Consider the following 27,617-nt stretch of genomic DNA (forward strand, 5'->3'; position numbering starts at 1 on the left):
TCTTGGTGGGAAGCAGCACTAAAGCCTCATTCCTCTTCAAGATTCCAGGAAGATAGGAACTTGTATTGTAGTGGGTGTTTCTCTTCTGTGAAACTGGGTGGAAACTGGCCAGTGGGTTCAGAAATTACAAAGAGGCAGAGAAAAGAGTTCAAGAGTGCTTGCTATCGTATTGCACAATGTTCTTGGTAAGCTCTGTAAACCATTGCTGGGAAGGGAATAGTTCCTTAAAGGAATTTCCAAGACGCTGATTAGTTTAAACGGATATGCTACAGAAAAAGGCAGTGTTTTTTAAGAAAACAGACAATGCATCACATTTAGGTCTTAAACTGATGTTGGTAAGGAAGGGAAGTGTGTCACGCTATGTAAAGTCTATGAAACATAATTTTAAAAGCCCATACAAATGAAAACATAAATTGTATTGGCATATGAAACATTTGCATGGCTGATTTTCATTCAAGGGATAGTCATATTTATTGATTAAAACAGACTGTGTTATTGTGAAATATGAAATAGAGAGTGGGGGTCCTATGTTTCACCCAGTGATCCTGCAGAACTTAATTTGCAAATAAGAGCAGAAAGAACTCCTCCAGTCCCAGAATGCCAAAGGATTTACCACAGCATTGGCTAGTCTACTGTGATGACTTACTATTCTTGCTATTAAAAATGTGTTTTATCTTAAAGATGAATCATCAACAGTAAAGCTCTCCAAGATTTTGCCTTCCAGTTTAAGAGTAAGAAAGTTTGTCAGCACAGCACATATCCACTGTCTTCAGAGAACGGAGATCCCTGTTTTGTTATGCTATGTGAGCTCACATATTTCAGAAAGCCATCAGAAAGCCAGTGCTTAATTTGTTCCAGGAAACTTGTGTTCCTCTAGTGCCTTACCTCATGGCTTTGCAACCCATAATATTCCTGTGAAAACTGCCAACATGATTTACAAAGCATTAACAATTTCATTCTCAGCAGCAGTCCACTCTCTGAGGGCAATGTGAGGGACTTCAAGCAATGTGTTTTCCATCCCTTCCTCTACTCAGTATCAGTGACCCAGTCTGACAAATATCCCTCAGAGGGCAGCTGGCACCTCGTGCTGCTCAATCTTGATCCCCTCTCCCTGAGCTACCCACGAGGGCCACTTCATAGTTTGCAAAACTGAGGCTAAGGAAACAGTGAAGCAATCTTAACTTAGTGCATGTTTACTAGAGATCATGTACAAAGCACTGGTGCTCAATCCTATAGATGAAAAGACAACTTCTGTGGAATATTACCCATTTGTAATAGGTTATTACGAGATGGTTGTCTGTCGCTTACCATATTTATTGTGTAAAGAAAAATCAAGTTGGTTTAATTTGCAGCAAAGAGGACTAAACACTTCAGGAAGGTCTTCCAAGCTCAGAGTGGAGGTATTCTGGAATGGGATCTGCAAGAGGACCTCCATCACTGGGATCTCTTAAAAGCAGATATGCAAGAAGGGTGGTCTATCTTCCTCTTCTGCCCGGAAAGCCAGATTAAACCCTTGCCTGAGGTCCTTTGCAAACATATGGTGTCTGCAGAAGGCAGGAGCCACAGCAACCAGACTCAGTGGCTAATCAACCCCAGAGGCTATTCACTTCCTTAACCTTGTTTGCTCTCTCACTGGGGATCGCGCGTGACACTTGGAGCTGCAGGATGACAAACAACACAGTGCTTGAGCAATCCCTTGCTGGCCCTGCTCACACCTACCACAGCCTGTCCTTCTCTCCCCAGCTTTCTCCTCTTCTGCTCCAGGCTTCAGACCTGCTCCCATCGTTTCTCATCTTGTGCCCCCCTTCTCTGCCAGAACAACTTTTTCCTAGAAAGGTTGGTGCTGTGGTGATAGAAGCTCTCTGTAAGTTGCACTGCTGCTTAGAAAACCTCTTTACTCCTCACCCTTGTTTGATCCATGGGACATTTTTCACATCCCCATGGAGGATAAGTTTATGCTTTGTAACATGGGCATTTTTCAAAGTTAGGAAATTACTCAAAATAAATGAGTGCAATTAAAATGCTGGGAAACAAAGAACTAGCTTTAAAAAAAAAAAAAACAAAAAAAACCAAAAAACAAAAAGAAAAAAAAAAAACCACAAAACTACCACCATTATTGGCAGTTCTTCTATACCATCTTCCTCTATGAGGACTTTATGGTGTCCTCTATGAGGACAGTGGAGATTCTCAGCCTGCAGAATGAGGGGAAAGGCACACAGTTCCTGAAGAGCTGGACTCCAAGGCCATTTTCATGCAGTAAATTCTGTTCTTTTTGAATTGGTGCAGTACTGACATTTTGCAGCAAAATTTAGATGACCTGAACAGTGTTAGCAGCCAACATACTCTTAGAAAGAACAACAAAGCCAACAAAAGCCAATGCTGAGAATTTGTCTTTTGATGATTTTTCTAACACTTTGTAGAAACAGGAATGGAACACCAAATCCTGCTTCTTTGGTTAAAGAGCTATTATTCCTTAGTCCATACACTGATATGACGTAACTGTGTAAGTACTAGATTATTAAATCTACCATACTGTTCATTTAAACGAGGAATAAGAACCTGAATTATTTTTGGAGATGTTCTAGTGTAAAAGAGAAAGCCATCAGAAAATGTAAGTAGAGTTCTAGAGAAGGGGTCAATAGCAGGAAGGCAACAGGCTGTGGGAGGGCATGCCAAGTACTAGATTCTGTTCATGGGCAAGGATGTGGCAGACATGCAGAACAGATCCAGACTCTCCTTCCCCTCAGAACCACACATCAGGGCCATACTCAGAAATGAGAATATTTGAAAACTGGTTACTGGCTTCCCCTTACCCCCTCTTGAAGTATTTACTTCCCTCTTGATCTCTAAATGGTTTACAGATGCTTAGTAAAATTTTTAACAATATAAGTATTTTCCACTTTAACTCAAAGAAACTAAAGTAGTTTGGGAGGAAAATTGTTACTCCCTTCAAAGAAAACTACTTTGCACAGAAAGAAATGCTTCTTAAAGGAGAAATGCTGATCAGTTTTATGTGGAAGTTGTCACTGCACAGAGATATCTGTCACTGAAATTGATAAAACACAAGAGGATCTCTGAAAGTCCAGCAAACATGCAAGCCAGTATGTATGACTCAGAGTCTCAGGTGAGAAACTGTACAAACAAAACAGCAACTTCCTCTGCTTTTTCATTCGCAACAAGAATTTCAGTTTTGAAACTGGCAAAGTGCTCTGCATTTGTTTAGACCACATCACCATGACAGCACAACGCTGCTCAGCGTATTGCTCATATTTGCAAGAAACAGCGGTGAAGGGAAAATGAAGCTCAAAGGAAAAACACAGCTAGATGTCAGAAGGGAGATCATAGTAGATACAGATCTGAACCTATGTTTTCCAGCATCAGTCCCATGGCATGTGATCAGCCTTCTTGTCCGAGCCACCAGGCCTACTCTCAGCTATATCTGAACCAATGCTGAATTTTCAACAGTAGGGGTCGAATTTTCCTGAGCCAGTCAAATGAATTCCATTTGTTTTCAACTGCCAAGAACTAATGAACTTCTGAATGGCTGTCAGTTCAAGCAACAGCCATGTATTCGAATGACAGCACTACTCTCAGCTTAGCCATACTCCTGCTTTTCTATCCATGTGAGTTCAAAATCACCCACCTCCAACTGTGAAATCAGGGACCCGCTGGATTTGCTGACAAGAAATTTCCTGGCAAAACATTTTCAGAGTAAAACAGTGACCCAAAACTGTTAAAAGAGAAATATGTATTTAGAAAAGTGTCCCAATTTAAAAATGTACAAAAAAAAAAAAAAAGCTTTGCAAAGTTGATATTTCTAAAGAGGATAGTTTTGAAAACACAATTTCAACATAGAATCACAGAATAGCCCAAGTTGGAAGGGACCCACAGGGATCCAGTCCAATACCCTGGTTAATTTACTTCTTTTTTTTTTTACTTTTCCCTGAGAGCTTTCAAATGTTTGAAACAGTATTAGATATTTTGATGGAACTCTTGTAGCTACTTCATGTCTTCTTCTGTAAGTATGTAAGTTTTCAAAAAGTTTTATCTTTTGCCTTGATCTAAATGGGGCAAGAGAATCCAAACACCTGGGAAAACTCAGAAGATGGCAAAGCTCTTCCAGTCTTGCTCTGGCCAGAGAGAACAGGATTCCTGTGCATTTCAGTCCTCAAAATGGGGCATGAGGACCCAGCCTGACTCCTCTGTGACCATGTCCTCCAAGGACCATCATTTCATTCTCAGATGGTCCTCTCACACTATGGGCTGCAGTCCATTAGATTTGACTCAAGAAAACCTTAGCTATGCAGGTATGGGAGTGTTTTTTAAAATGTGTCTGCTACTGCTGCCCAGGGAGAGTATCTTTTTTTTTTAAAACACAATCACAGTACATTTGTAGATGTCAAAAGAAGCAGACCCTAGAACTTCTTCAGGAGTCTGGTCTCATTCCTGTGACATTTGTGTTCAAGAGTGTCATGTTTTTCTGGCAAACAACTCATTTGGAATTAAACTATTTTCTGTGCTGAACACAAGAGATGTAAATTTGGGGGCTTGCAGCCAAAGCCACCATCCCTATAGAACAGACAGAGCACAGACTGTTCTCTACAGCACTGCGTGTTCCCACTCTGTTTTTTGCGACAGAGCGGAGGGCATGCTCTGCAGCAGCCCCGTCCCAGTTAGACATCTCCCCTGTGGACTATGAGACATGGCAGTAGAATAGAAGGAATTTTTAGGCCTTCGAATCAGGACCCTTGGAGGACCCCTCCCATTCACCACAGTGAATAAGAGCAAATTGAAATGCAGCCACTGCCTACCCCAGTTTCCTGGCATTTAGCAGACACTTGTGGTGGCTAATTATCACCAGTCTTGTACTACCCAGGGCTCCCTAATCTTCTAACAAACTTCTTCATGGAAGAATACCATATCTGCATAGGAGTCCACTAATACCACAGTTACAGCATCTGGGTTTGAAGATGCAGTATCCATAGATTGTTTCTGCACTGACGCGAGAACCAGACCTTTGTTTTTTCCCCGCAGTTTCCAGATTCAGCAATCATTAGCAAACAGCAGAAGCCAGCAGAGTTTAATTGTATTTTTTTCCAAAACAGTGAGGTGTTCAGCTGCAGAGCACTGTGGATGTAACTCAGCCACATTACAAGACGTCTCTAACAAGAAGGCACTGGAGCAGGAGGTAATTGAGGGCTGGCTCCCGGAGGGAATTTTCCCTTAAAAGGACAACTAGATTGTCATGATGAAACCAGCTTGCTTCCACTGCCTGCAGAGCTTTTTGCAAACACGCCTGCCAGAGCTGGGGGCGGTGGCAATTATTCCAGCAGGCAGCTGGAGCAGCAGGGCAGTGGCTACTGCTCCAAATACTGTGGGATCCCTGGCCTGGCTCAGCCATCCTCTCCCATGAAGGGCAGCCCCAAAATGTCACTTCAGTGCTATGTAACAAGAGGCCAGCTCCTACCATCTGCTGAGGGAAAAAGGATACTTCAGCTAGGGTTGCAACCAAAGCAACCAGCCTCACAAGAAGTGCTTGCACTCATAATCAGTAATATTTTCAGAGACGGGCAGGCAGGATGCCAGCTGAAAGCATACCAGAGCTACACTGGAATTTTTCCGATGAAATATTTTTTTCCTCTACCAGAAAATAACTGAAATCCCAGCTTTAAATCTGAAAGTCCACAGAACAGTTCTCATCAAAGCCCTTTGGATGGGATTGCGGCAAAATAGGAGAGCAGAACTCTGGTGTGGCCCCTCACACAGCAGCAGGCTGCTGATAAGAGAGCCAGGTCTGGGGCCAAGAAGACCCCTCTCTGACAGGTCTAGATCAGTGACTCAAACCTCAGTGTCCCACAAAGGAAAGAAACCGCTGTAACTCCAACACAACCACTGCTTCAGGCCTGAGCTCCCTCCTTGCCCTCTGCAAAGCCCACCCACCTGGATTCTTTTCTGTGTTCTCCTGTGCAGTGCAGGAAGGGCTGTGCTGTGGTTTTTAGATGGAATGAGGCTGGAATGGGAAAGACTGGTTTAGGCCCAGCTGTAGAGGCAGTCACGAGTTCCTACCGCACAACTAAAGCCTCCCTGTGCAGATCTTGGGTGAGATTTTCAAATGCGATTAATGCTCATGCAGTCTCTCTAACATAAAATAACCCACACATTATGCAATGAAAAAATGGACCAGGGATCAGAGTTTCCCTAAGTTCTGATCAGCGGACAAAACACATGTAAATGAGCAACCAGCAGGTCTCACGTGAGCAAACGTACCATCCTTATATCACAGCAGGGAGTCAAGGAATGGCACAGAAGCCCAAAGAGGTGACAAGACAAATTTCCCAAACATCTGGTCGCCAGCAAACCACTGCTACTGGAAATGCTGAGCACGTTACCAGGCAGACCAGCAGCAGCTCACCGCAGGCCACAGTAGTCAGCTCAGGGGTTGCAGAAATTCTTCAGCCATTCTGAGATCTGTCTGGTGTTTGCTCCACTTGGCAACAGCTCATTGCTACTGCTGTCAAGTGTCAGCTTGAAATAGTCTCATTTCAGGAACTCTGTGAGCAGCCGTGGAGGATCAGCGCTCTTCTTCTTAGCTTTGGGGTAGAAAACTTCCTAATCAGTCCTTCTCTGCAAAGAGAAGTTTCAACAGGATAAGTGTACTGGTGCTGATAAACAGAAACTCGTCCAGAGATACACAGAAGAAAGCTGGAGAATTACAGGTGTCTACAGGCACAGACCAGTTGCCATTTGGCTTTCCCTTTCTATGAGTAATACTATGAAGATTAAACAAGCTCTATAGCTGAGTCACAGCAAGTGAATGTAAACTTCTCCAGACTGGAAGGACCTGGAGGTGGAGGTGGAGGAAGGACAGGTGGAGGAAGAGCCCTGTATATTCTTATGTCCTGGATAAACACAGCATGGCAAGTCCACGGAACAGTGCAATTACTGCCACAAGGTCTGGGATGTGCAAGCCTGTCCCAAAGGAAGACTTGGTGGTGGAAACATATGATAAACATATGACAACATCTGCCTTCTGTTTCCTGTACTCTGTACAGATTACTGTTCTCTACAGATGACCCTGTCCCTTCTCTAAGAGAAAGCTGGGGCTTGGGCTTTTTTAAAGGTCTGCTGAGACCAGCTACAATATGAGCTAGCTCATTCCGTATCTGTTCTCATATCACGTGCACCCACTAGACACTCAAGCAGTGTGATCTCACATCTGCCCAGGGTTGTTTGTTCTCTCAGTCCTCCTTCTATGAGTGCACTGCACTGAAACAAGAGACAGGACAGTCAGAGTGCTCTCTGCAATCAGGAGTACTCTCTTCACAAACACAGCTAACGCCCAGCTGAGCTCCCCCACCTCCTCTCCACTGATGTCATTATTTTCCATGTTGTTTGTTGTGCCCAGTAGTGAGGATGCCCGTGGAATGCAGCAGCCTGTGTCAGATCTTTCTGCACTGATCATCAGCAATTCTAGCAGCTGACTTTAAAGGGAAGCCTCATGGGCTGCAATAAAATAAAAGTAATCAGGCTGCAATTTGACCTCCACAGATCTCCTTGTAAAGTACACAACTCCAGCTGCTGTCCCAGCCCCCTCTCACTGCCTTTCATTCCAAGACCATGAAATTACTCATTAGTTTTGGAACAAAGTTTCAGTGCACTTGCATGTGGTTGGGGACAGAGACAGATGTTGCGGGTTCTGGAAGGATTGCTGAGAGACAGAAATGAAAACACTTCCAAAGCTGCACTGCTGCCTCCCAACATTGTGCTCACTGGCTTCTACTGCACTCCTTGGCTTAGCATGGAGTTAGAAACAAAGGCAATGATGGCTTCACAGCTCTATTGACTCTTCACTTCCACTGTGATTTTATTATATGCTCAAACATAAGACTTTCTGTTTTGCTTAAAATTTCACACCGAGCTTACTGAATGACAGTAGAGAAGTTCAGAGCTGTGCCACTGGCAGTAGGTTCCAGTAATTGAGGTTTATGGTTACAAAGCACTGCATTTCAACTGCAGTTTTTTTCCTGCTAAAAGCAAGGGAAAGATTGCCTTTAAGAGCCAGACAGAGGCCCAGGAACCAGAGAAACCAGACCTCTTTTTACACATGCAGAAAGTGAGAATAAAAGCATAGCCTGCAGGCATGTCAGAGAGGGGATTATGATGCAGCATCCAATTATGGTTCAGTTTACAGGATGCAGCCATCCCCGCCTCCCATAACCAAGGGCTCACTACATTCAAACTAGGAAGAGACAGGACAGCAGCTCCATCACACAGCTTCTGTTCAGAAAATAGTATTTTCTGCCCTTCTGATCCTTCCCTGCTGCTCTTGTTTTCCTTCACATACTAAATGTTTTAAGAGAACACCAGTCTTATATTCCTGGTCTTAAAAGACCAGGCTGATCTCTGCCAGCAAGGAGTACAGTTCAAAACAAGGATAGGACTGCTGTGACCTGGTGATCACTGTAGGATTGAGGCTGTCACACCAGTGATCTCCCGGACTTCTCCCAGGTTGGCCCTTCCTTCCCACCAGGTGCTCAATCACTGGTTCAGGCTGTAACTTAGCATTCCAACTCAAAGGAAAATAAACTGAGTTGGAAGACGCAGTGAAATCATGACAGTAAATTGTGTGAAAGGCAGAGACCAGCAGGATTGCTATGGACATCAGGAACAACCCTGCCGACTGTGTTAATTGAGTGCGAGCTTCACTTTCAAAGCTACACAGAAGCTTAAGCCCATTTATCTTTTCAAGGGATTTAAAGGCCTATGAGCTTTGGAAAGTGGCACTGACAGGACAGGAAAGTTCAAATCACTAATTGCAACTTCCAATAGCTGTTAACATGGATTGAACTATCTGCGTCAAGCCCGTACGGCATCTTACCAGTTAAGACTTGCTTGACTGTTCTCTCTGAGATTTCCTGGCATCTTTGAGACTTTTACTTAAAAACAAACAAACAACAATTTCTCTAACATGTGATTTCATCCCAAATCCATAATATTGGATTCTTCCTAAGTCTGAAGACAGAGAAAATCATTTTGTGGTACAGGCTGCTTTCTGAGCTAGGAGCAGCAGCTGTGCTGAAATACCTCATTTTGTGTTGTCTGAAAGGCTACATGGGATAAGCAGAGTCTGGGAAGACGGGAAAAACTGAATTACAGGCTTATGAGATGGACACTGACAAAAAAAAATGAAGTGACAAGCTTGCTCAGATGCCAACTGTGTTTAATCCAGTCATCACACAGCCTGTTTAACTAAATATTTGATTTCAGAACTGGGCCTGAATTATTACTGGCAAAATTTTCAAGCTCCACAGGTCCCTCTAACAAGCTGCTCCTCTGTGGAAGCTTTGCAAGCAGATGAATACAGCCTTTGAGGAAAGTGATGAATCTCTTCTCAAGCTTCCAGAGTGGGTTTGCGGAGTCTCCTCAGGTTTCCAGGGTTTCTGAAAGCTTCATATGTCTGACTGCAAGAAGCTACAGAACTGATGTTTGTGAGCATTGCTGGAATGTTCCCAGATTTTTGGCTATGTAGCAGGTCCCAGCAACAGCTAACAAAGAAAGCAGCAAAATAACCTATAGAACTACTAAAATCTTGGCCCGGACAGATAACAAGATAAAGCCACATATGAAGACATGTAGACAGAGCCCTAACATGTATTCTGTTCTAGTGGGACATATCTGAAAGTGCAGTTTGCAAATCTAGACACAAAGGCTGTACAGTTATCTCCTTTCATACCCACAGCAGGGACATAAAGCAGCACAAACATACAATTCCCCACAGCATCACTGGTGGCTTCACAGCACAGTGCCAAGGGAACTCGTTAAGGTGCTGCCATGTAGACCCTACAGTGGCTATCTCAGCATACTGTGCCATTTGACACCTAGTCATATTAAGACAGACCATCAACACAGAAAGAGTATGGTGGTCATCTCTTTTCCCATGCAGTATTCAATTTCTTGACTGTGGCAACATATGCCAGGGAATACAACCCTGCAGGGCTGGAGGCTGTTGTCTGAGCTCCCCAATTGAGGACAGCTTCAGGATTGCAGTGGCTTGGTTTCTTGGGCTGCAATCAGCTGCAGGCAGAAGGAGTCACCTTCCAGTTTTGCTTCCAAAGGACGATTATAAATTAAAGTCCAATTTGCTAAACCTTTTGGTAAGCAGCTGTTTCTGCATAAACACATACCAGTTTGTGGGCTGTATTACATGGTTAGCTGCAAATCTTACTGACTTTAAAATCACTGTGTATACAACTAAACGAGAGGGCGAACAGAGGCACATTTTAACATGGCATGGATTTAAACAACCTGACTCATAATTTTTGAAAACTGGAGATTGAAAATGATTATCCTAAACTAACACATAAAAATTGGGCACAAAATGCTATGTCAGAGAGCTTCCCTTTTGAGCAAGAAAGAGCACGTAGCCAGCTTAACTAAAATTTTTCTTCAAGTGAAATAAAGTCGAAGACTTTAACGCCTTTCTGAAGACAGGGTCAATATCAAGAATATATTGCAAGAAGAATTCAAATTATTACCTCCCCCTTGCATTCAGTATGGTACATTAGTGGAAAAATCCAAAAGCTCTTTTAGTTCTGTTAGCTAATAAATGGATCGCTAGGCAAGTGTTCAGCATGCTAATAAACCCTTGCAACATTCTGTATTTAGTATCAGCAGATAGTCTTCACCCCTTCCACACCTGAACACGTACCTATTTTATAAGAAGGGAAGAAACTGCCTACGTTGCTTTTTTTCTGCCTGCTGGAAACACCCAAGCCCGCAGATGCAAACTTCCAGTGCATCTGTGCTACTTCTCTCTGAGGTCAGCATTAAGCAGCAGAAAAACCACAGGAGATCAATCCTAGCTGATTCAGGTTCTGGGAGAGGTGCAGACAGTGATGTTAACAGTGACAAGTTAAGTCCAAACAGCTTTCCATCTCTGAATCTCTTCTAGCGAAGTGAAAGAGTAGCAGAAGCCAGAAGTGCCATCTAGGGCTGGGAGGTTGCTGAGCTGGGCACAGTAGGTACACACAAGCAGGGATTATTCTCTGCCCTATCCAATGCTGTTGCCCCGGCCCTCGGGCAGTAGGGTACCCACTGGGGAAGGCTCAGCCCTTCTCAGTCATTCCTGCTGGCTCTGTTCCAATTTGTCTAAAACACTTAAATATTCATTGTGAGAGAGAGCAAGTCTAGCCGGGTGCACAGACTCCTCTCCAGGGAGCCAGGACACCTGCCTTCTACACTCAGTGCTTCATCAAATCATTAATTATTTAAAATAACAGGAAAAAGCAAGAAAAACTCATGCTTGCAGCCTGCTGCTTATAGTACTCTCTGGGGTCCTGCGGAGACCAGGGTTTGCAACTCCCCTCCGGCAGAGGAGAGGATCTAACCTAGCTTTCCACTTTCCTAGGGGAGGATGCTTCACCCATTGAGCTATTGTACAGAAGGGCTTTTCCTTTATCCAGGCAGCCGTTAGGCTTGCTTTTCTTATCACTGACAGTTTTTCTTTCTTTTTTTAATTCAATTTGAATAAATGGAAAACAAAACCCAAATCCTAAGCTCCGAGACCAGCAGCTAACCACAGACCCCTACACAATCTTGTGTTTGCTTTAGAGATTAGGGTCTACCAAGGCAATAGGCATTCTTCTCCATTTCATAGCTGCAACTGCTGCCAGTGGTCCCACAGCAAGACAGCTGCATCAGTGCAGCACTTGGGTGCACAGTCCTCATCGGGGCGTCTTTAAGGAGGTGGAAACAATGGATCAGCCCAGCACTTTAGTTAGTTCTGGTGTGTCTGCATGGAGTGTAGTTGTGCCCACAGACATTTCTCGTTTAGTAAAGGGTCTCTTTATCTCTGCATCCTTTGGGCCTGGTTCACTGCATCTCAGCACACATAGGAGCAGCTAAGACCTGCACAAGGATCCCCGGGACAGTGGTGTCCTCCAAGCCCGGCCTGAGCCCGAGGACAGCCCCAGCTGCAGCCTTGAGTTCATTGCACAGCACAGCGAATCCCAGCAGGTAAACAGCACGGGCACCCTCGTGTGGTCGCCGTGATGATCTCTGTGCTCTCAGCCAAAACCGGTCGTCCAGCACGTCTAGATGATTCCTCTAGGGATTCCTTCTAAGGAGGAGAGGGGCCCGGGAAAAGCATGAAATCTGACAGAGCCAGTCGGCATGGTGCAGGGAGGGAATGCAAATCTGATGCTACAGTGAAAGCAGAGCAAGGGCCTCGCAAGGTCACTTCTACCACAAGATGGGCCCCTCTTCCCTGTGATCAGCAGCAAAGAAATCCCTGTCATGCAGCCTGCACCCTTTTGCTATCTTGGCCACTGGAAAGCTACATGCAGAAGAAGCTGAAGTCCTGGCTACTGAGATTTAAGCTCATGCTTCCCAGTCCTGCCCATTCCAAGTTTGCAGAACAGGTTATTTCTTTCTCCCCACGGCATCTTCCTTGAAAGATCAGCAAACAACAGCATTTACTCAAACAAGCCAATATGTCACTCAAGGTGTCACCCTGTAGTAAAGGCATGACAGAGCGCAAGCAAACACAAGAAAGCATAGAAAATGTAAGGAGATGTCAGATAAAACAAAAGCATGTGTGGAGAGTACTTCACAGCATCTGCCCAGGCTCCTGGCACTTCAGAGCAGGGCCAGCAGGCTGGGCTGAGCAGCCAAGCAGCCAGCTTTGTCATTTCTGTGTCCTCACACACTCACTGCTGCTTTGGACCCTGTTTTTTTCCTTCCCCCACTCTTAGCTCAACCATTATCTGGTTCCTTCCTCCTAGAATTATGAGAAGGAAAGAGAAAATGAAAGACAAAACTAGATCCTGATGCTGGAACAAGAGAATTAACTCAAACCATGGGTAAAGAACTGATTTAACCCCATTCTGCACCTTCTGCTGTGCATTGGCCACACAGTGAGGAAATGCAAAACCCTGAACCTTACATTCAGGAAAAAACAACAACAACAAAAACCCAAACCACAAAAACACCACAACAACCCACCCTGTATTTCCCACAGGAAAACCCCCTCCTCTCAAATTGGTGTGGAAACAGAATTAAACCACCCATAGCACCATATTAGTGAATGCACCGAAGCAGAACACCCTGAGGTGAGGGCAGCACCGGGCTGAGGAGCCACGGCACGGAGCCCAGACTGAAATGCCTGGGGTTTGCCCCTTGGAGCCATTCCACAACGGTCTATTTTAACAAACAAAAAGCAAAATTATTTTTTTAATTTTTTTTTTTTTAAACTAAGGATTGCTAACCCAAGGCCACTTTCTCCCCCTTACGAGGAATCGAACTGCATCAAAACAACCGGCGAGCCGCTCTGCTTTTCAAACGGCGGTGTGTACGGAAACGACGGCGATATTCTACTTATCTCACTTTAAAACAGCAGCGAAAAGAGGCGCTCTGCGGCGGTGCGGCCCGGCTGTGGCCCGCCCATAAGGCGGTGGGGCTGTGCCCGCCCTACCTTGAGGAGATGACATGGGGGACGAGCCGGCGTCGGAGGACGACACGCGTGAGTGGGGCCGCTGAGGCGGGAAAGCCGTGAGGAGGGGGTTTGGGCGGGAAAGCCGTGAGGAGGGGGTTTGGGCGGGAAAGCCGTGAGGAGGGGGTTTGGGTGCGAGCGGCGCTGCGCGCGCTGTGGGCAGTGAGGTGGAGTGCTGTGGGATCCCTCTCACCCCATCCTAGCTGTGGTTATAAGAGCAATAAGGGCTCCCCCCCTCCCTCTCGTGATCACCCTCTCACGGAAATGCTTTTAGGAATAGTTGAAAATGCAAAATCCCATTCAAAACTCAGCTAGGTGTAGAGCAGGTTGCTTTTGCTTTAAAGCACTGCGTACCCCTGAGGTGCTGCATATGTACCTCAGATTCTGCATTTTGGCCTCCAGCCACCCTGAGCGGTCTCTCAACACGTTTCTGTGCCTGCATTTCTGCTCTTTTACTGCTTTTTTTTTTTTTTCTTTAAAAAAAACCAAACCTCTTGCATAATAAGCTGCCTGCTCATTGGTGCATTGCACTGGGGATAAAATGTTTAAAGTGTTTTCTGTGCTGTTTGGGATCACTGAACTCATATTCAGCACTTTAAGGGTGGTCATACCCCAGAACCTCAGCTTAAAAAGTAGGACATTAAATGAATGTAAATGGTGCTTGTGGGGCAGGTGTGTGCTGTGATGGGGAGCGCATCCACATTTACAGGGATAACTTCCTCAATGTTGATGCTGAAGAGGCAATCACACCATCCAGTTGTTTCTCCTACATTGCTGAAAATAAATAAATTTCAGCTTCTGCTGCCTTAGAGATCTTAGATTTGTTGCTTTATCTTGGCCATTAGAGGAGGGAGTGAGTCAAGTGGCAGTGTGGCACCTGTGGCACCTGTGCTTTCTGTGTACACAGAGGGCATTTCTGCCTGAGAAATTAAGGCGTTCGTTTAACTAAGACTCAAGTCTCTTGTTTATCTCCTGAATGGGACAATGAAAAGTTCTGGTGCCTCTCTATGGCTTGTGGTTTGTCTCTGGTTGATAACATTTTCTCAGTTGTAATCAAGTGTCAGGCCTGTATGTTTGCAGATGCATAGAATTAATGGAAGGTGTTCAAAACCTCTTGATTTACATTAGATAATGCTAAGGCAGAGGTTTATCCATATCTAGATAAGCAGTCAAGTGAATAGAATTCTGCTTAATTACAGCTGAGAACCTACCTGCCATCATTTACTTTCTAACATTCTCAGAGTTAGTCAATACAAATGAAATAACCTGACCTGAGCAAAACCATCGCTACGTAGTCCAGCATTTCCTTCTTGTTTGTTGGGTCTTTTAGGGGTTGATTTTTGGTTAATGCAGGCAACCTTGTCGTTCCTGCAGTCTTCAGGCTGTGGGAACCAGTGGAGAGCGGAGCTGCTCAGGAGCTGTTTTGCCAGAGCCTAAGCAGAACCACTTTGCTGATACTCTGCATTTGCAGGGTGGATTTTGATCTGCTATCCAATATAACACTTGAAGCTGTGCACCTGTGAGGACTTTTTCATAGACTGGGGCATTTTAGTGGCACAGAGGAAAACAGAGAAGATGGTTGTGCTCCCAGAGAGTGACGGTTCTGTATGATCCTGAAGTGCTTATAAATACTAGGTTTGAAAATCAGAATGGGATGTGTCAAGCAGCAGCAAAAGAGTGTGACTGAATATTACTACCTAGACTTACATTTGGGTTAAAACATGAGCAGGTTTGGTCGACACAAGCACGTATTCTTGAGGAGGGGGAAACAACAAACAAAAGTTGCATTGATCCTCTGCTATCCTCGAACAGCAGCTTGAGAGCTGCAGAAAAAAATAGAAGAGAGCAGAGCATCTGTGCCAGCTCTCCAGCAGGATGTGACAGGCCAAGGGTCTGACTCAATCACTTCTCTAAAGAATTCTCTAAAACCATTAGGGCAGTGACTGAGTCTGACAAAGGCTCGCAGCAGCCTTGCCAAAAACTCTGAGAGCCTCCCTGTCAGGCTGCAGCAGGCCCAGAGTCACATTGCTCTCGTTTCTTGGCAGGAGGGTTTGTTCGATTAAGGAGAAGATTGCTGAGGCAAGGCCCAGCATGGAGAGTAACACCCTTAAATTATGCCTTGCTGTGCAAGACAAATGCTGCCATTTGTGTAAATTAATGTGCAGAACTGCCACAGTCTATTAGGAGATGCAACACTAGTCACAGCTGGACAGTGGTTGTGTGCTGCCTGGCTGGTTCACATTGCAGGACGGGAGAACCATGTGCAAGAGCATCCTTGTAGAGCAGCAGGTAGTAAGTGGAGTGACAGAAGGAAGAGTATGTGTCTTCTGCTTGAGTCTTCATATCAGTTCTGGGCTTGGAGGGTACCAGATGTAATGGACCAGAAGGATAGATCCCTACAAACAGGAGATTCTGAATTAGAACTGGAAGAGCACTGATGTGTGGTGCTCAGAGAAAGGGAGATAGTAGGTGAAGATGAATCCATCAAACAGGCCAGCATCTGTATGGCTGGGATTCTTGCTGAAGGAATCTTTCTGCTGTCTTCCTTCCTGAAGTCATGAGGGCTGGTGTGCTGAAGGAGAGGTCTGTTGGGGCATGCTGCTCTGTGCTTCATTCCAGCACTTTTTCACTACCAGCTCTTCTGTCTCTGCTGCAGTGCTTCATTCAGAGAAGGAGTTCCATGATGCAGCAAAGCGTAATGACACGGCCAGGATGGAGGAGCTCATCAAGAGAGGGGTCGATATCAAAGCCAAAAACAATGTAAGTCCTAGGTTTTCCTGCCTCCAAGCTGCCAGAAGTGCTGAATGTGTTTGAGAACTACAGCTCCATTACACTGCTCTCCTCATTAGCTGCTCAATTGGCCAAAGCTTTAAAGTACACTGCCCAGTGCCAAATAGAACCTGTGGCAACTGGGCAGCTTCAAGCACACTTGAAAGCCACAGAAATGGTGTGCTGGGCAGACTGGAAAGTTGCAAGCACTGACAAAGGGTAGTAATTTATGGTTCTCTTTGGAGCCAGCGAGGTCACTATCTGCAGAGCGAGGAGGGAGGGAGAGGCTGTGGCCAAAGAAAACTCTGCACAGATTTGGATCTTCGAGGAGGAGGGTAAAAATGCACGCATTCTGCACACATCAGCTTTGGCTCTTTCCTTCATTCTCTTCCAGACAGACCGAACTGCCTTGCACTGGGCTGCAGGAGCTGGGAATGTGGATGCTGTGCGACTGCTCCTAGACCATGATGTGCCAGTGGATGATGAGGACAGTGTATGAAGGCAAACATCCCTTGCTCATCCTGCAAATGTGTGCACTGCTGGGGGGTGCTGGGCTGGCTAAGGCTGCACCTTAGTTTTGAGTGGATGGCACAAGGCACTGTGGTACCTGTGAAGCTGTGGCTTCTCTGCAAAGGTGTAGTGGTTTTTTGGAGCTAGCCACATTTTAAGGTGCCTCTGTGCTTGTCTTCTAGCCTTTTTTCTGCAAGCACAGTGACCAGGAAAATGTCTGGGAGGATGCAAGATTTTCTGTATAGCACAGGAATGCTTAGTTTCTTGTCATCATGTTGGTGAGGGTTGTGGAAATGCTATGACAGACGTCAAGTTCTCTCTTCCTCATAACAACCAGGCTAGTAGACACCATTGACTACGAGGTGGCAGATAAGAGGTATGACTCTGCTCAGCTGTTGATCATTGATGGCAGGAATAATAGCAGTTGGGCTAAATTGCAATCCGTGGACAGCTTAGCATTAGAGTGGAGATGGTAGTGATCTGCAGTTTAGTTGTACATATTTCTCTTTTCTTCTGCCCAGTTTGGAATGAACGCACTTCTCCTGTCTGCTTGGTTTGGCCACCTCCATGTCCTGCATATCCTCGTCAATGCTGGGGCAAAGATAAACTGTGTTAATAAGGTGAGAGTCTCTGCATCTGGGTTTGTCATGCAGAGCCAGAGAGTGATAGAGAGAGAGGCTTACCTATTAGCCAAGGTAATTGTGTGTGACAACAACATCATCTCTCTGATGGGGTGACCTTAGGTGAAGCCATCTTCACTTTGGAGCCTAAGCTTATTCCTGAAACAGATGTAATCATTGTAGCTATAGGGATGTACGAGGCTTTCTCAACTCAAGTTTCTGCAGTGCTGACATGGAAGGCATTACAGAACTGGAGAGTGGATCATGCTTTTTAAAATAAACCTCGGATGGGGAAAGGAGCATGAATACTTCAGTCATAACTTGCTTGTCTGCAGTAGATACTAGTACAGCTCTGGAGATAAAGGGAGACTTCAGACAAGTCATTGCTAGCAGGAATAAGTTGTTAAAAGAGACTGTCCCTCAGCCTTCAACTTGCTAAACAAACTGTCTTTGATCTCCTCTCCAGAATGGCTGGAACCTGCTTCATTGTGCAGCACAGAGGGGACACATCCAGGTGATGGAATTCATCATGGAGGACCTGGAAAATGTGTGTGTGGATCAGACAGACAAGGTGGGAACTCTTCACTCATTTGCTTCACTAGGTCTGATTTTGCTCTGCTGAGTTTAGCAAGAATGTTGCCATTTGTTACAACCAAAGGTGACTCTCTCCCAGCATTTTCCAGCAATGGCTGATCTGTTCCTGAAGACAGGAACAGAGAGGAGCTGGGACACGTTTTTTTCTATTCCTTGGCACTTGTGGTTCCTAGAATTATACCCATTCTGGTCCTTGGAGGCTAAATGAAGCAACATGAGATCTGCCTTTCTCCAGAAGAGATTCTGTTTGCTTGATAACTGATGTCTCAGATATTATTTCTCTGTTTTGTGTTATCCTTGGTTGCTATTAGTAAGCTTTTTATTCTCTATTTTTATAAACTTTCCAGTGTTTTGTGAAACAGAGTTGTGAATACTGGTCTGTAGTTCTGTTCAGTTTGTGTTGTTAGCTTAACCCAAAGTAAAGCAGAATACAAGTTAACAGCAGAATAAAAGAGAACTATTTTAGAAGTGTGATGCTTTTTGCCTGCATGGACACTAACTTTGCTGAGAACTGGGTGTTTGCAGCAGATGATGTAATCTGCTTTCTGAGCCTCGTTGGGCTGTATTTTTTTTCTGCTTTCTTTCAAAGATGGACAGGACAGCATTTCACCTGGCGGCAGAGCATGGTCAGCTGGAGGTGGTGGAGTTCCTAATCCGGCATGGTTGTTCTCACAGTGCTAAAGACAAGGTATGGGCATAAAACCACTCACAAGGGAATATAAAATCCAAGAATCAGAGGATGTGAGAGTCAGGCAGGGGATACCAAATAAGGCCAGTGCAGGCAAGTTGTCAGCATTTCTAACTATGGTTGTGATATGTCAGGACTTTTCTTCCCTGTCTACCTGCAAGCCATTTGCTCCTCAGGTCCATGCTGGATTTCTCTCCAGAATTTTGCAGGTGGATATACCAGCAAGCCTGCTGGACCATACTCCACTTTAAGATGGCTAGGTTTCTTGACTTCATGCTGCTCTTAATACAAGACTTAATACAAGACTGTGTCAGATTGTTACTGCTGGTTATGGTCTCTTCTTCAGTCACTCTTGGGTACACTGCAAAATTATGTTGTATAAACACTCAATCTTATGATATACATAGAAGCATATATATATGTGTGTGTGTGTATGTATGAAATGATGTTTGCTTTCAGGAAAAGGATACAGCATTGCATTTAGCTGCTAAAAATGGACATCTTTCTGTGCTGCAGAAGATTGTAGATGTTGGAGTGGACCTTGATGAAAAGAACTTAGTAAGTACATCTAATGAAATGAAAATTACACAAGTTTTACTCTTTCTATCTCTAGAAATACTCTCCCGCCACAGTCATCAGGCTGAGTGATCACTATTGAGGTTTAGAAGATAACTGATTTTGTCTAAAATGTATGTGTTTAAATGAAAGTCACACTTGGAGAGTATCAGTGAAAAGCAACATCCTTCTTGGACCAATATCCAATTTTAAAGCATCTCATTTTCTTTCTGTTGTACCTCCTCACCTGCCTTATCACTCTGTTATCTCCTTTTTTCTCTCTGACCCTTGTACATTCAAGTGCCTAAATAGTTATTGAGTGTGTTTTAAACTCAACTTCAGTGTGCTTTACAGTATTGACTTAGCCACTGAACATATGGCCCTTCTGTTTGAGATCTCTCTTTGATAGACCTGCTTCAGAAAATTCTGTGGCTAGAACACAGTTAATGACTTAGATAGCAAATATTGGCTCAGTTAAGCTAGTATTTATTCCACAGCACACTTCCAATTAAGTTTATCAGCTATTTTTTAGTCTTATTTGGTTACAGTCCCTCTAAAGTACATTTGATTGTCACTAAGATCTGAAAGAAAAAGGGAACCAGCAATTTTAGTAACTGGTAGCATTTGTCACCCCCAGAATAGCTGTCCCCTCTGCAAGAGCAATAATAAAACTAGATGAACTCACCTAGCAATTCTGCTGCTTTCTTGCAAAGAAATGAGCTGTAGCCCTCAGAAGGAAAAGGGAGAGGCATTGTGGCCTATGGGCCAGCTGTTTCCCACGGCATAAGGACAGAGCAGTACTCTGTTAGTGACAGATTATTGTGTTCATTATTTTACTAACAGTCAGAGTTGTTATTTTAACATGTCATGAATTCAGAAGATACAATTGAGACCTGCTTGTTCTACTACTTCATCTTGTCCTTGCTTACAGAAGAGCAGTATGTTTCCTTTTTTGCTTCTCTCATCCTGCCTTGTTCCAGGAAGGACTTACATGTTTACACCTGGCTGCTGAGGGAGGTCACAGTCACTGTGTAAAGCTGCTCTTGGAAGCAGGTGCTGATGTTAATGTCCAAACTCAGGTGAGCTCTGTGGAGGTGACTCCTTTTTCAGAAGCTTTCTCTAGTGTGGCCACTGCACCTGCACAGCTTGTGCAACCACGTTGGTACAGCCAGCAGCTTGTACAGAGTTGGTTTTGAGCTTTCTTTTGGAGAACGGCTATGCGATGTAGTGTGAGTGTGGAGAAGCCCTTTGTGCAGTCACTTAAGTCTCTAGAGAGAGCCTCTTCATCTCAGAGGCTAGTCTTCCTCTGTAGATTCCTTTATACTCCTGTTGCTATCATGACAGGGTACCTGTAGAAAGGTCTTGGGTTCAGGCCTGCCCTACGAAAATTGGAGTTGGCAGAAGTAGAGCAGAGAGTGCAGATGAAAGCCCATGTGGGTTTGTACAAAGAGGTACATGAAACTGCTCTGGGACCAGAGAGGTGTGGAGATGATCTGTGCAGATTTACTAGTTCTGGGGCATGGGTTTCTTGTAGGAAGGAAGCATGGAGATCTCTGTGAGTAGTCTGTAACAAATGCAGCTTCTGAGAAGAAGCCCTGACTAATACCTGTATTTTCTCATGTGCCTCTAGAAGAAAATGAACTGCCTTCATTATGCAGCGCTACATGGCTATGAGGAGATAGCCAGGATCCTTGTGGATGCAGGAATCCACATAGATGCTGTTAATCATGTGAGTCCCACTCGTTGCTCTCATTCCGTACTAATAAGCAAAAACAGCTGGTGAAGCTGTTCAAGAGCACAAAGCAACTTTGTAAAGACCAGTGCTGCCGTGGAGCCTGTGCTTACGAGGCAGTATCCCCAGTACCCCCCAGTCCAGGCACTTGTCTTATTTTGGCCACTGTAGGCACATGCAGTCTTTTTGATGCCATGGAGGTGAGTGCTTTCTAAGCACAGGTTCTTTTCTTGTACAGCAAAATGCTTCAGCAACACACATTGCAGTACTACAGAACTTCCCAGCACTGGTGAAGCTCCTCATTGATGCGGAGTGTGACCTTGACATTCCAGATAATGTAAGTCTGCAACTCTTTTTGTTTTTTTTCCTTTGAAATGTGAACCCATTTTGTGGAAGATTTGATCACCTTGGGGACAGGACTAAAGAGGAGTGCTTTTCTCTAAAGAGAAATGGGGAAAAGCTGGAAGCGTAATTTAGGAAATGTGAAGCCTGCTAAATGATACTGAGTGCTGCAGTGAGGTAATCTCTTGGTAGTACTCGCTCATCCTGTGGGCTGTGCCTTGTCCTTGGGACCTGTGTACAGAGACATGGCATAAACTCTGCCCTCTGCTGGAATCAGGTGACTGAAATTTCAGGCCAGAAGGTATTCCCCAAAGGTAGCTGGTTGTCTTGACTGACTGTAATTTTGTGAAGGGGCTTTATTAACAACTTGGTAGCTTGTTTGTAGTGTTTTGGATCATATTCATTCTTGTGGAGATATTCTCTCCATACAACCATACAATCACCACGTTTTGTGTTTGATTCTTAATTTTTTCCATTAAGTAATTCCAAATTGCAGTGTGTACACACTAACAAGACCCTTTGTCCTCAGAACAAAGAATTGGCACAGGTTCATTCCTTCCTTGCCAAACTATTTGCCTACAGAAAATGTTTAAATAACATGAAATAAAACGTTCCTACAAGTGAGCCCCAGGAGGTGTATGAGACTGAAGAGGTTCCTTCTTCAGACTGAAATGTCATCAGGGAGGCATCCCAGTGCTAGGACAGGGACAGACTGTGACTCAGCTTGAGGAACCCAGTGCCAGTTCAAGGTAGGAGGGTGTTTATGTCTCAGTTGAAAAAGGGTTGGAGAGGAAAGGAAGGCAGAGCTGACAATGTTCTTCCAGTGCTTCCATCTGGTACTGCTCTGTCCTATCTTCACAGCCTCACGCTTGTGCCTCTTTGAAATTGATTCCTTTTGCCCTTCTTATGCAGAGGCAGCAGACCTCACTTCATATCGCTGCAGAGCACGGCAGGCAGGACATCGCCGAGATGATTCTCATTGCCGGAGTAAATCTGAAACTAACGGACAAGGTGAACGTCTCCATGGGTTGAATAGATCTTTGTCATTTTATAGATAGTTCTCCTAATTTTTAAGAAGTGCTAGGGATAATATTAAAATCTGGGTACTTGCAGGGATAAAGTCTGGAAATGTTACTGTGTAGGTTGTTTTGATGCCTTCTCCAGTAAGGAAGTGACTGGTTCTGAGGAAGATAGAAAACAGTTCACAAAGTGAGCAAAATTTCCTCTAGTTCATGCTCCAGTTCACATCACTTCTGCTTGAGATACTGTATACATTAATATCAAAGGTATTATGGAGGTATGATAAATAATGTAAATCAGGGATTGATGGTGGTACATTTTAATAGGTTTAAAGTATTTGGTTTGTATAAATTTGGTACCAGTGTCCTGGGTTTTAGCCCCTAAATTTAAAAAGAAAAGGGAATTGTAGAGGAATCTCGCACTTTGTGTGCAGCCTGAAAGCATTGTAATGTGCCTAGAAAATGCTGAAAGGGGCTTGGGCAGAGGTTAATGTAGTGTCTTCCATTAATACATGGATTAAAGCACACAAAAGCAGATCCAAAGCCACCTGGCTGAAACAGCCTTTAGCTATAGTAAACATTTGCCATCTTCTAGCAGTCTGTGGAACCACAGCAAGGCTCATTGCAGAGAACACATTCACACTTTTCTGTGTGAAACTGGGTTTCTGCTCATATCTGAGACTAGAATCCATATGCCTGATGACTGGGCTGGCTCACCTTCCTACGTGCAGCTTTCTAATCTTGTGCCTTTCTTCTCTATGCTCTCAGATACATATACACACTCTCCCCACTGCCCAATCACTTTATGCAAAATTTTGTTCATGTAAGGAGTGTAGTTACATTTTCATAGTCCCATCCACCTGTGCTTCTCCCAGGAGACCATTTTTAATCATGCATTGTGGATCCTATAAAGTTAATGAGGTTGCACAAACCACTTCAGCTTTGTGCATCAACTAACCTGCTATGCAAAAGGCTGTAACATGTCTTGGATTGTAGAGCTGAGCTAATTTGTAAAGATTGAAGACAGCACCCATATTGCTGGGTGCCTGAAAGCATCCTAAATCCACTGTGACTTATAGGATGCATTCCCAGATGCTGCTTCCAAACTGACAGTTCTCCCATGGCAGCAGAAGAAATGCTAAAGATCTTGGCAAGTGACTCCCCAAGCCCTGCATGCAATAAGTTGAAGGTAATTCATGGTTTACACGAGGAGACATGATTTACAGGTGGAGAATAAGGATCCTTCGTCAGAACTAAGTACATTGCTCAATAGGATCAGCTGCCTGCTGTTAATGGCTGCCAGGTGAGCATAGTTAGGTCTCTTCCAGCTCATTTTTTCCCCTTCTGATTTCAGCAGGGAAAAACATCTCTGGATGTTGCTGCCCGAGGCAATCACATCAACTTGGCAGACATGATTATCAAGGCAGATCGGTTTTACAAATGGGAAAAGGTGAGCAGCTTATACCACCATACCCTGTGTTTTACAACGTAGATGTAGCTTTATTGTATCCACTGAGACTCCACATTACCAACTGTCAAAAAAAAAAAAAAAGCAGGACATTCCATGACAGCCTGACCTCAGCTTTCATTTAAAAGAAAACAAAAGCCCTCAGCATGTCAGCCACATCTACTTAAGGCTTTTTATTTTTTAAAAAGCCTCTGTTGTTAGAAGCTTCAGGCTGTGGCGAAGTGAACAGGGGTTTTCAAAGATTCTTTGGCAGCTTTCCCAAAGCCTTGTAGAAGAGAGTGGGGTGTAATTTCCTTTTCCCAGAAGGAGAAACTGAAGCACTGAATAGGTAAATGTTGGCTTGAGGTCAACAACTGTGACCTTGGGAGTTACAGCAGAGGGGGCTATCTTACCTCCTAAAAAATATCATTTCTTGCAAGATGAGTGATTGTTTCTTGTTGGAATCACATAACCAACTTCCCTCTCAAACTGGGGCTGTTCCTCCTGTGTTTCCCAGTGTGGGACAGCAGTGTTTCCTGTGTGTAGGGTACAGCAGCTCTACCTCAGCCCCCCCTCCAAGTCCTAGATCTGTGACCAACACAGTCTGAGCAGAGGGTGTTAAAAGCACAGCTGAACACCACATTTCTTGCATCTTTATGGACTTAGTGTATTCTCCACTACCAGGAAACACAATACTCTAGAAGGGAAGGAAAAAGAGGGAAAGGAGGGCATAGGCACTGAAATAATGCTGTGTGTCAGGCCCTTGCATGGGCTTCCCACATAGCCGTAAGCAAAGTCATTTATCCTGCTTACAGTCTGGCAGGCAAAGGAGATGAGCGCGTGCCTGTGTTCTAGGGGAGCAAGGAAATCTGATGAAATGATTCTTCATACAAGTCCCAGATAAAAGATGCTATAGAAATGCAAACTGTGATTTGCATGGGCTTCCACAGCAAAGTTGCCATTAATCGTATTTGTTAACGCGCATCATTAAAATAGAGTGAAACAAGAATAAAAGAGATGTGCTGTGCCAGAATGAGCTTGTAGCAACCTGCAGAGATGGGTATGTGGGAGACAGCAGAGTGACAACTATCTAAAAAGCTTCAGTGATAGCAGGAGGGCATGTGCAGGTCTTGGTTCAGAGAGCACGATGGGGCCGATGTCAGTAATACCAACAGAATAGATCATTAATATCCCAGCTTCACTGAGACTGTCAGCCTCAACAAGACAGACCTACTGTAGATCAACATGAGAACGAGATACAGTTTTGCACTTTGATGCCAGCAGGAAAGCTGAATTACAACATGAAAGCAGCAGGACACACCAAACTGCATCTTATCCCACAGAAGACTCTGATAACAATTCTGCAATATCCCACACTGAAACTCCTATTCTGGCTTTGCAGGACAACCTGAACAGTGACTCCAACTCCTGGGTGGCAAAGCACTTGACCTTTAAGCAAGATCACAGGGTGGAAACACAGCACATTCGCTCAGTAATGTGGAGGTTAGCCACTAAATACCTCAAACCTGGTGAATGGAAGAAGCTGGCACATTACTGGAAATTCACCGATGCACATATTAGAGCCATTGAGCAACAATGGACAGGTATAAAACATTGCCCAACTGTTTTCTGTACTTCATTTGGACTGCATTTCCAGGACAAAGGTCTGCAGCACTACTGAAGTGTGAAGAAAGCCACCTGGCTTACTCAAAGCAACCAAACTGTACTTAACAAGTGGGGAGATATCTGTACACTTCTTCTGGGAGTCAAAATCACACAAGCGTGGATGTCAGTTGTCCCGTTGCTTTGTGAGGTGCTGCCAAATCTTGAGGCCTTGCTACAGAAATTGAATTAAATATTCTTTTTCTTTAGGACAGGAAAAAAATACTTGTTTATCCTCTGTAGGAAGCTGAGTGAAGGCAACAGCAGAGTTTCATTTGGGATTTAACAGATGCCTTAGTAGCACCAGGTTCTGGAAACAGATCACTGCCAATTTGGTGGTCACCATAGGGAGCCCCTGTAGTTTGCATAGCAAGGAACTAAGCTATGCTCCAAAGGCTGAAATTCTGTACTGATGTAAAAAAGGTTGCCTGACAAGCCCAAGCTCATCCATCGCCTCGCCTCATCCATCGCCTCCTTAGCTTTAATATTAATCTAGCAATCTGACCAAACAGGAGTTAAGACAGATTGTACTTTACAGCCTCAAATCCAAAGAGGAGGGATGTTCAAACACGGGAGGTCAGAAATCAGCTTCAGTCAGGGTTATGGACTGCAAAGTGCAGAGTTTCAGTTTCAGTTTCATTTCACCAGGTACTGCAAGCTACAGGGAGCACGGCCACAGGATGTTGCTTATTTGGCTTCACGGTGTGATCATGGCAGGAGAAAATCCAGTCAAGGGGTTGTATGAAGGTCTTGTGGGCATTGGAAGAAGAGATTTAGCAGGTAACACTTTTGTTTTTCTTCAAATAGTACACACTAAGCATTAGCTGAATTCTGTTTCCAATACAGCATACAGAGAAAAATTTAAATAAAACCAAGTCACAGGGCCTGGAAGTTACTGTGCCCTGTCCCACCCCTCACCACCATTCCATTTGTCATTTCTGTTCTTGTTATTTGAAAAATTAACACATCCTGCCACAGCTTTATGCCTGCAGCATGAGAACAACTAGTAAACACAGATCAAAGCATTCATTAGTAAATATACTATGTTATCAATACCCACCCAAACCCTTAATGCTCAGAAAATTCTCTTTTACAGAAAGCATTCGGAAAAAAGCAAACGCAGACCCTGCTTCTCCAAGAAAGTGCGCAGCAATGTAACACCCACCGGTTGTCATTGCCTGCCTGATGAGCTGCAAAAGAATCACTTGCTATGCTACTTACCAGAAGGCAGCTATAACTTCAGGGCTTGTCATAATAGTTGGCATCACTGCTGCTTCCTTCTTGGTCTGGAACTACCAGGATATCAGCAAATAGTAGCAGTCTAAATGCCTCCTTTATAAAGTGGGATTTTATTGGCTATTCCATATGTTCCAAACACTGTAATAAGAGGTAAGTTACAGCATGGCAAGTGAGACTATCAGGAAACACTGCAGTATTTTACTGTAACTTGTTTGCATCACAATTTTGTATATAAGTTTTTAATTGTCAATTTTATAAATTGGGGAGAACGCCTTTGTTTTGAGAAATGTTCTTTACTTATCTATTTTGTGTTTATTTCTGGACTGGTGCTTGTGTCTAAGATTTGTTCTCAACTTCCCTCTTAGCACAGGAGTTTGCTCAGGAAAGTTGAGGTGACTACATGGTCTGTGATCTTTAAGGAGAAGATCGGTAACATTCATCAATGAAACATTTATAAATCAAATGGGTAGCTTCTTTAACCTCTGGGTTGCCATTTGAAAAGCCTAGATGAGCATGGAGTTATCTGTGTTCTAAGAAACAAAAAGTGAAGTTAAGACAACCTGAAGGCTGATATTTCCATCCAGAGCACTGCTGCATGGATTTTACTGTTTTAACTCAGATGTTAGCATTGATTATTTTACACAGTCTCTCATAAGGATAGTTTTCATAAACACAGATTTGACTTGTCAGCTTTTGTATTTTTAGAGTGTTTCAAGTAGAAATAACGTCTGTATTTCAGTGAAACAGAATCTTACTGTTAAATTTGCACACAATATTATATCTTAGTCATCCTTTTCTTAAAAAAAAATAATCCAACAACAACAACAACAAAGTGCAATTCTTACTCGTTGCTAACCCAGCACAACCTTGTAATTAGAACTGTTCAATACAAGAGGCAAGTTCAAGCAAAAGATTTCTTAACTTCTAAAAGGTACCTGTAGAGGTAAATCT

General features: G+C 44.0%; 1 protein-coding gene and 1 long non-coding RNA gene across 4 annotated transcripts in view; one reads left to right on the forward strand and one right to left on the reverse strand.

The window, feature by feature from the left end:
- The window catches only part of LOC149916304 (uncharacterized), a 36,145-nt gene extending 22,596 nt beyond the window's left edge, over positions 1 to 13,549 (reverse strand). Inside the window, exon 1 of the long non-coding RNA XR_016470486.1 lies at positions 13,472 to 13,549. This is a non-coding gene — a long non-coding RNA (uncharacterized LOC149916304). The remainder of the gene's footprint in view (positions 1 to 13,471) is intronic.
- On the forward strand, positions 13,314 to 27,505 carry ANKDD1A (ankyrin repeat and death domain containing 1A). 3 transcript variants are annotated; one of them, XM_031587812.2, is made up of 15 exons: positions 13,314 to 13,519; positions 16,146 to 16,249; positions 16,653 to 16,751; positions 17,290 to 17,388; positions 17,855 to 17,959; positions 18,572 to 18,670; positions 19,130 to 19,228; positions 20,206 to 20,304; positions 20,856 to 20,954; positions 21,196 to 21,294; positions 22,212 to 22,310; positions 23,673 to 23,768; positions 25,168 to 25,369; positions 26,076 to 26,207; positions 26,524 to 27,505. In XM_031587812.2, exons 1-15 carry the CDS (start codon positions 13,486 to 13,488, stop codon positions 26,583 to 26,585), a joined length of 1,527 nt encoding a protein of 508 aa, XP_031443672.1. In that variant the 5' UTR covers positions 13,314 to 13,485; the 3' UTR covers positions 26,586 to 27,505. The 3 variants fall into 3 exon arrangements, with proteins under 3 accessions (XP_031443672.1, XP_090005246.1, XP_090005247.1); XM_090149120.1 differs by having other exon boundaries at positions 23,676 to 23,768; XM_090149121.1 differs by lacking the exon at positions 13,314 to 13,519 and adding an exon at positions 13,609 to 13,656.
- Positions 27,506 to 27,617: the final 112 nt, after the last annotated feature.

Source organism: Phasianus colchicus, chromosome 12 (assembly GCF_987193195.1).
Source record: "Phasianus colchicus chromosome 12, bPhaCol1.hap1.1, whole genome shotgun sequence".
Taxonomy (NCBI): domain Eukaryota; kingdom Metazoa; phylum Chordata; class Aves; order Galliformes; family Phasianidae; genus Phasianus; species Phasianus colchicus.

Coding starts and splice junctions, on each gene's coding strand:
- ANKDD1A (XM_031587812.2), top strand. CDS start 13,486: ATGGGGGACGAGCCGGCGTCGGAGGACGACACGC. Junction 13,520..16,145: donor GGCGTCGGAGGACGACACGC/GTGAGTGGGGCC, acceptor TCTCTGCTGCAG/TGCTTCATTCAGAGAAGGAG. Junction 23,769..25,167: donor GGTTTTACAAATGGGAAAAG/GTGAGCAGCTTA, acceptor CTGGCTTTGCAG/GACAACCTGAACAGTGACTC.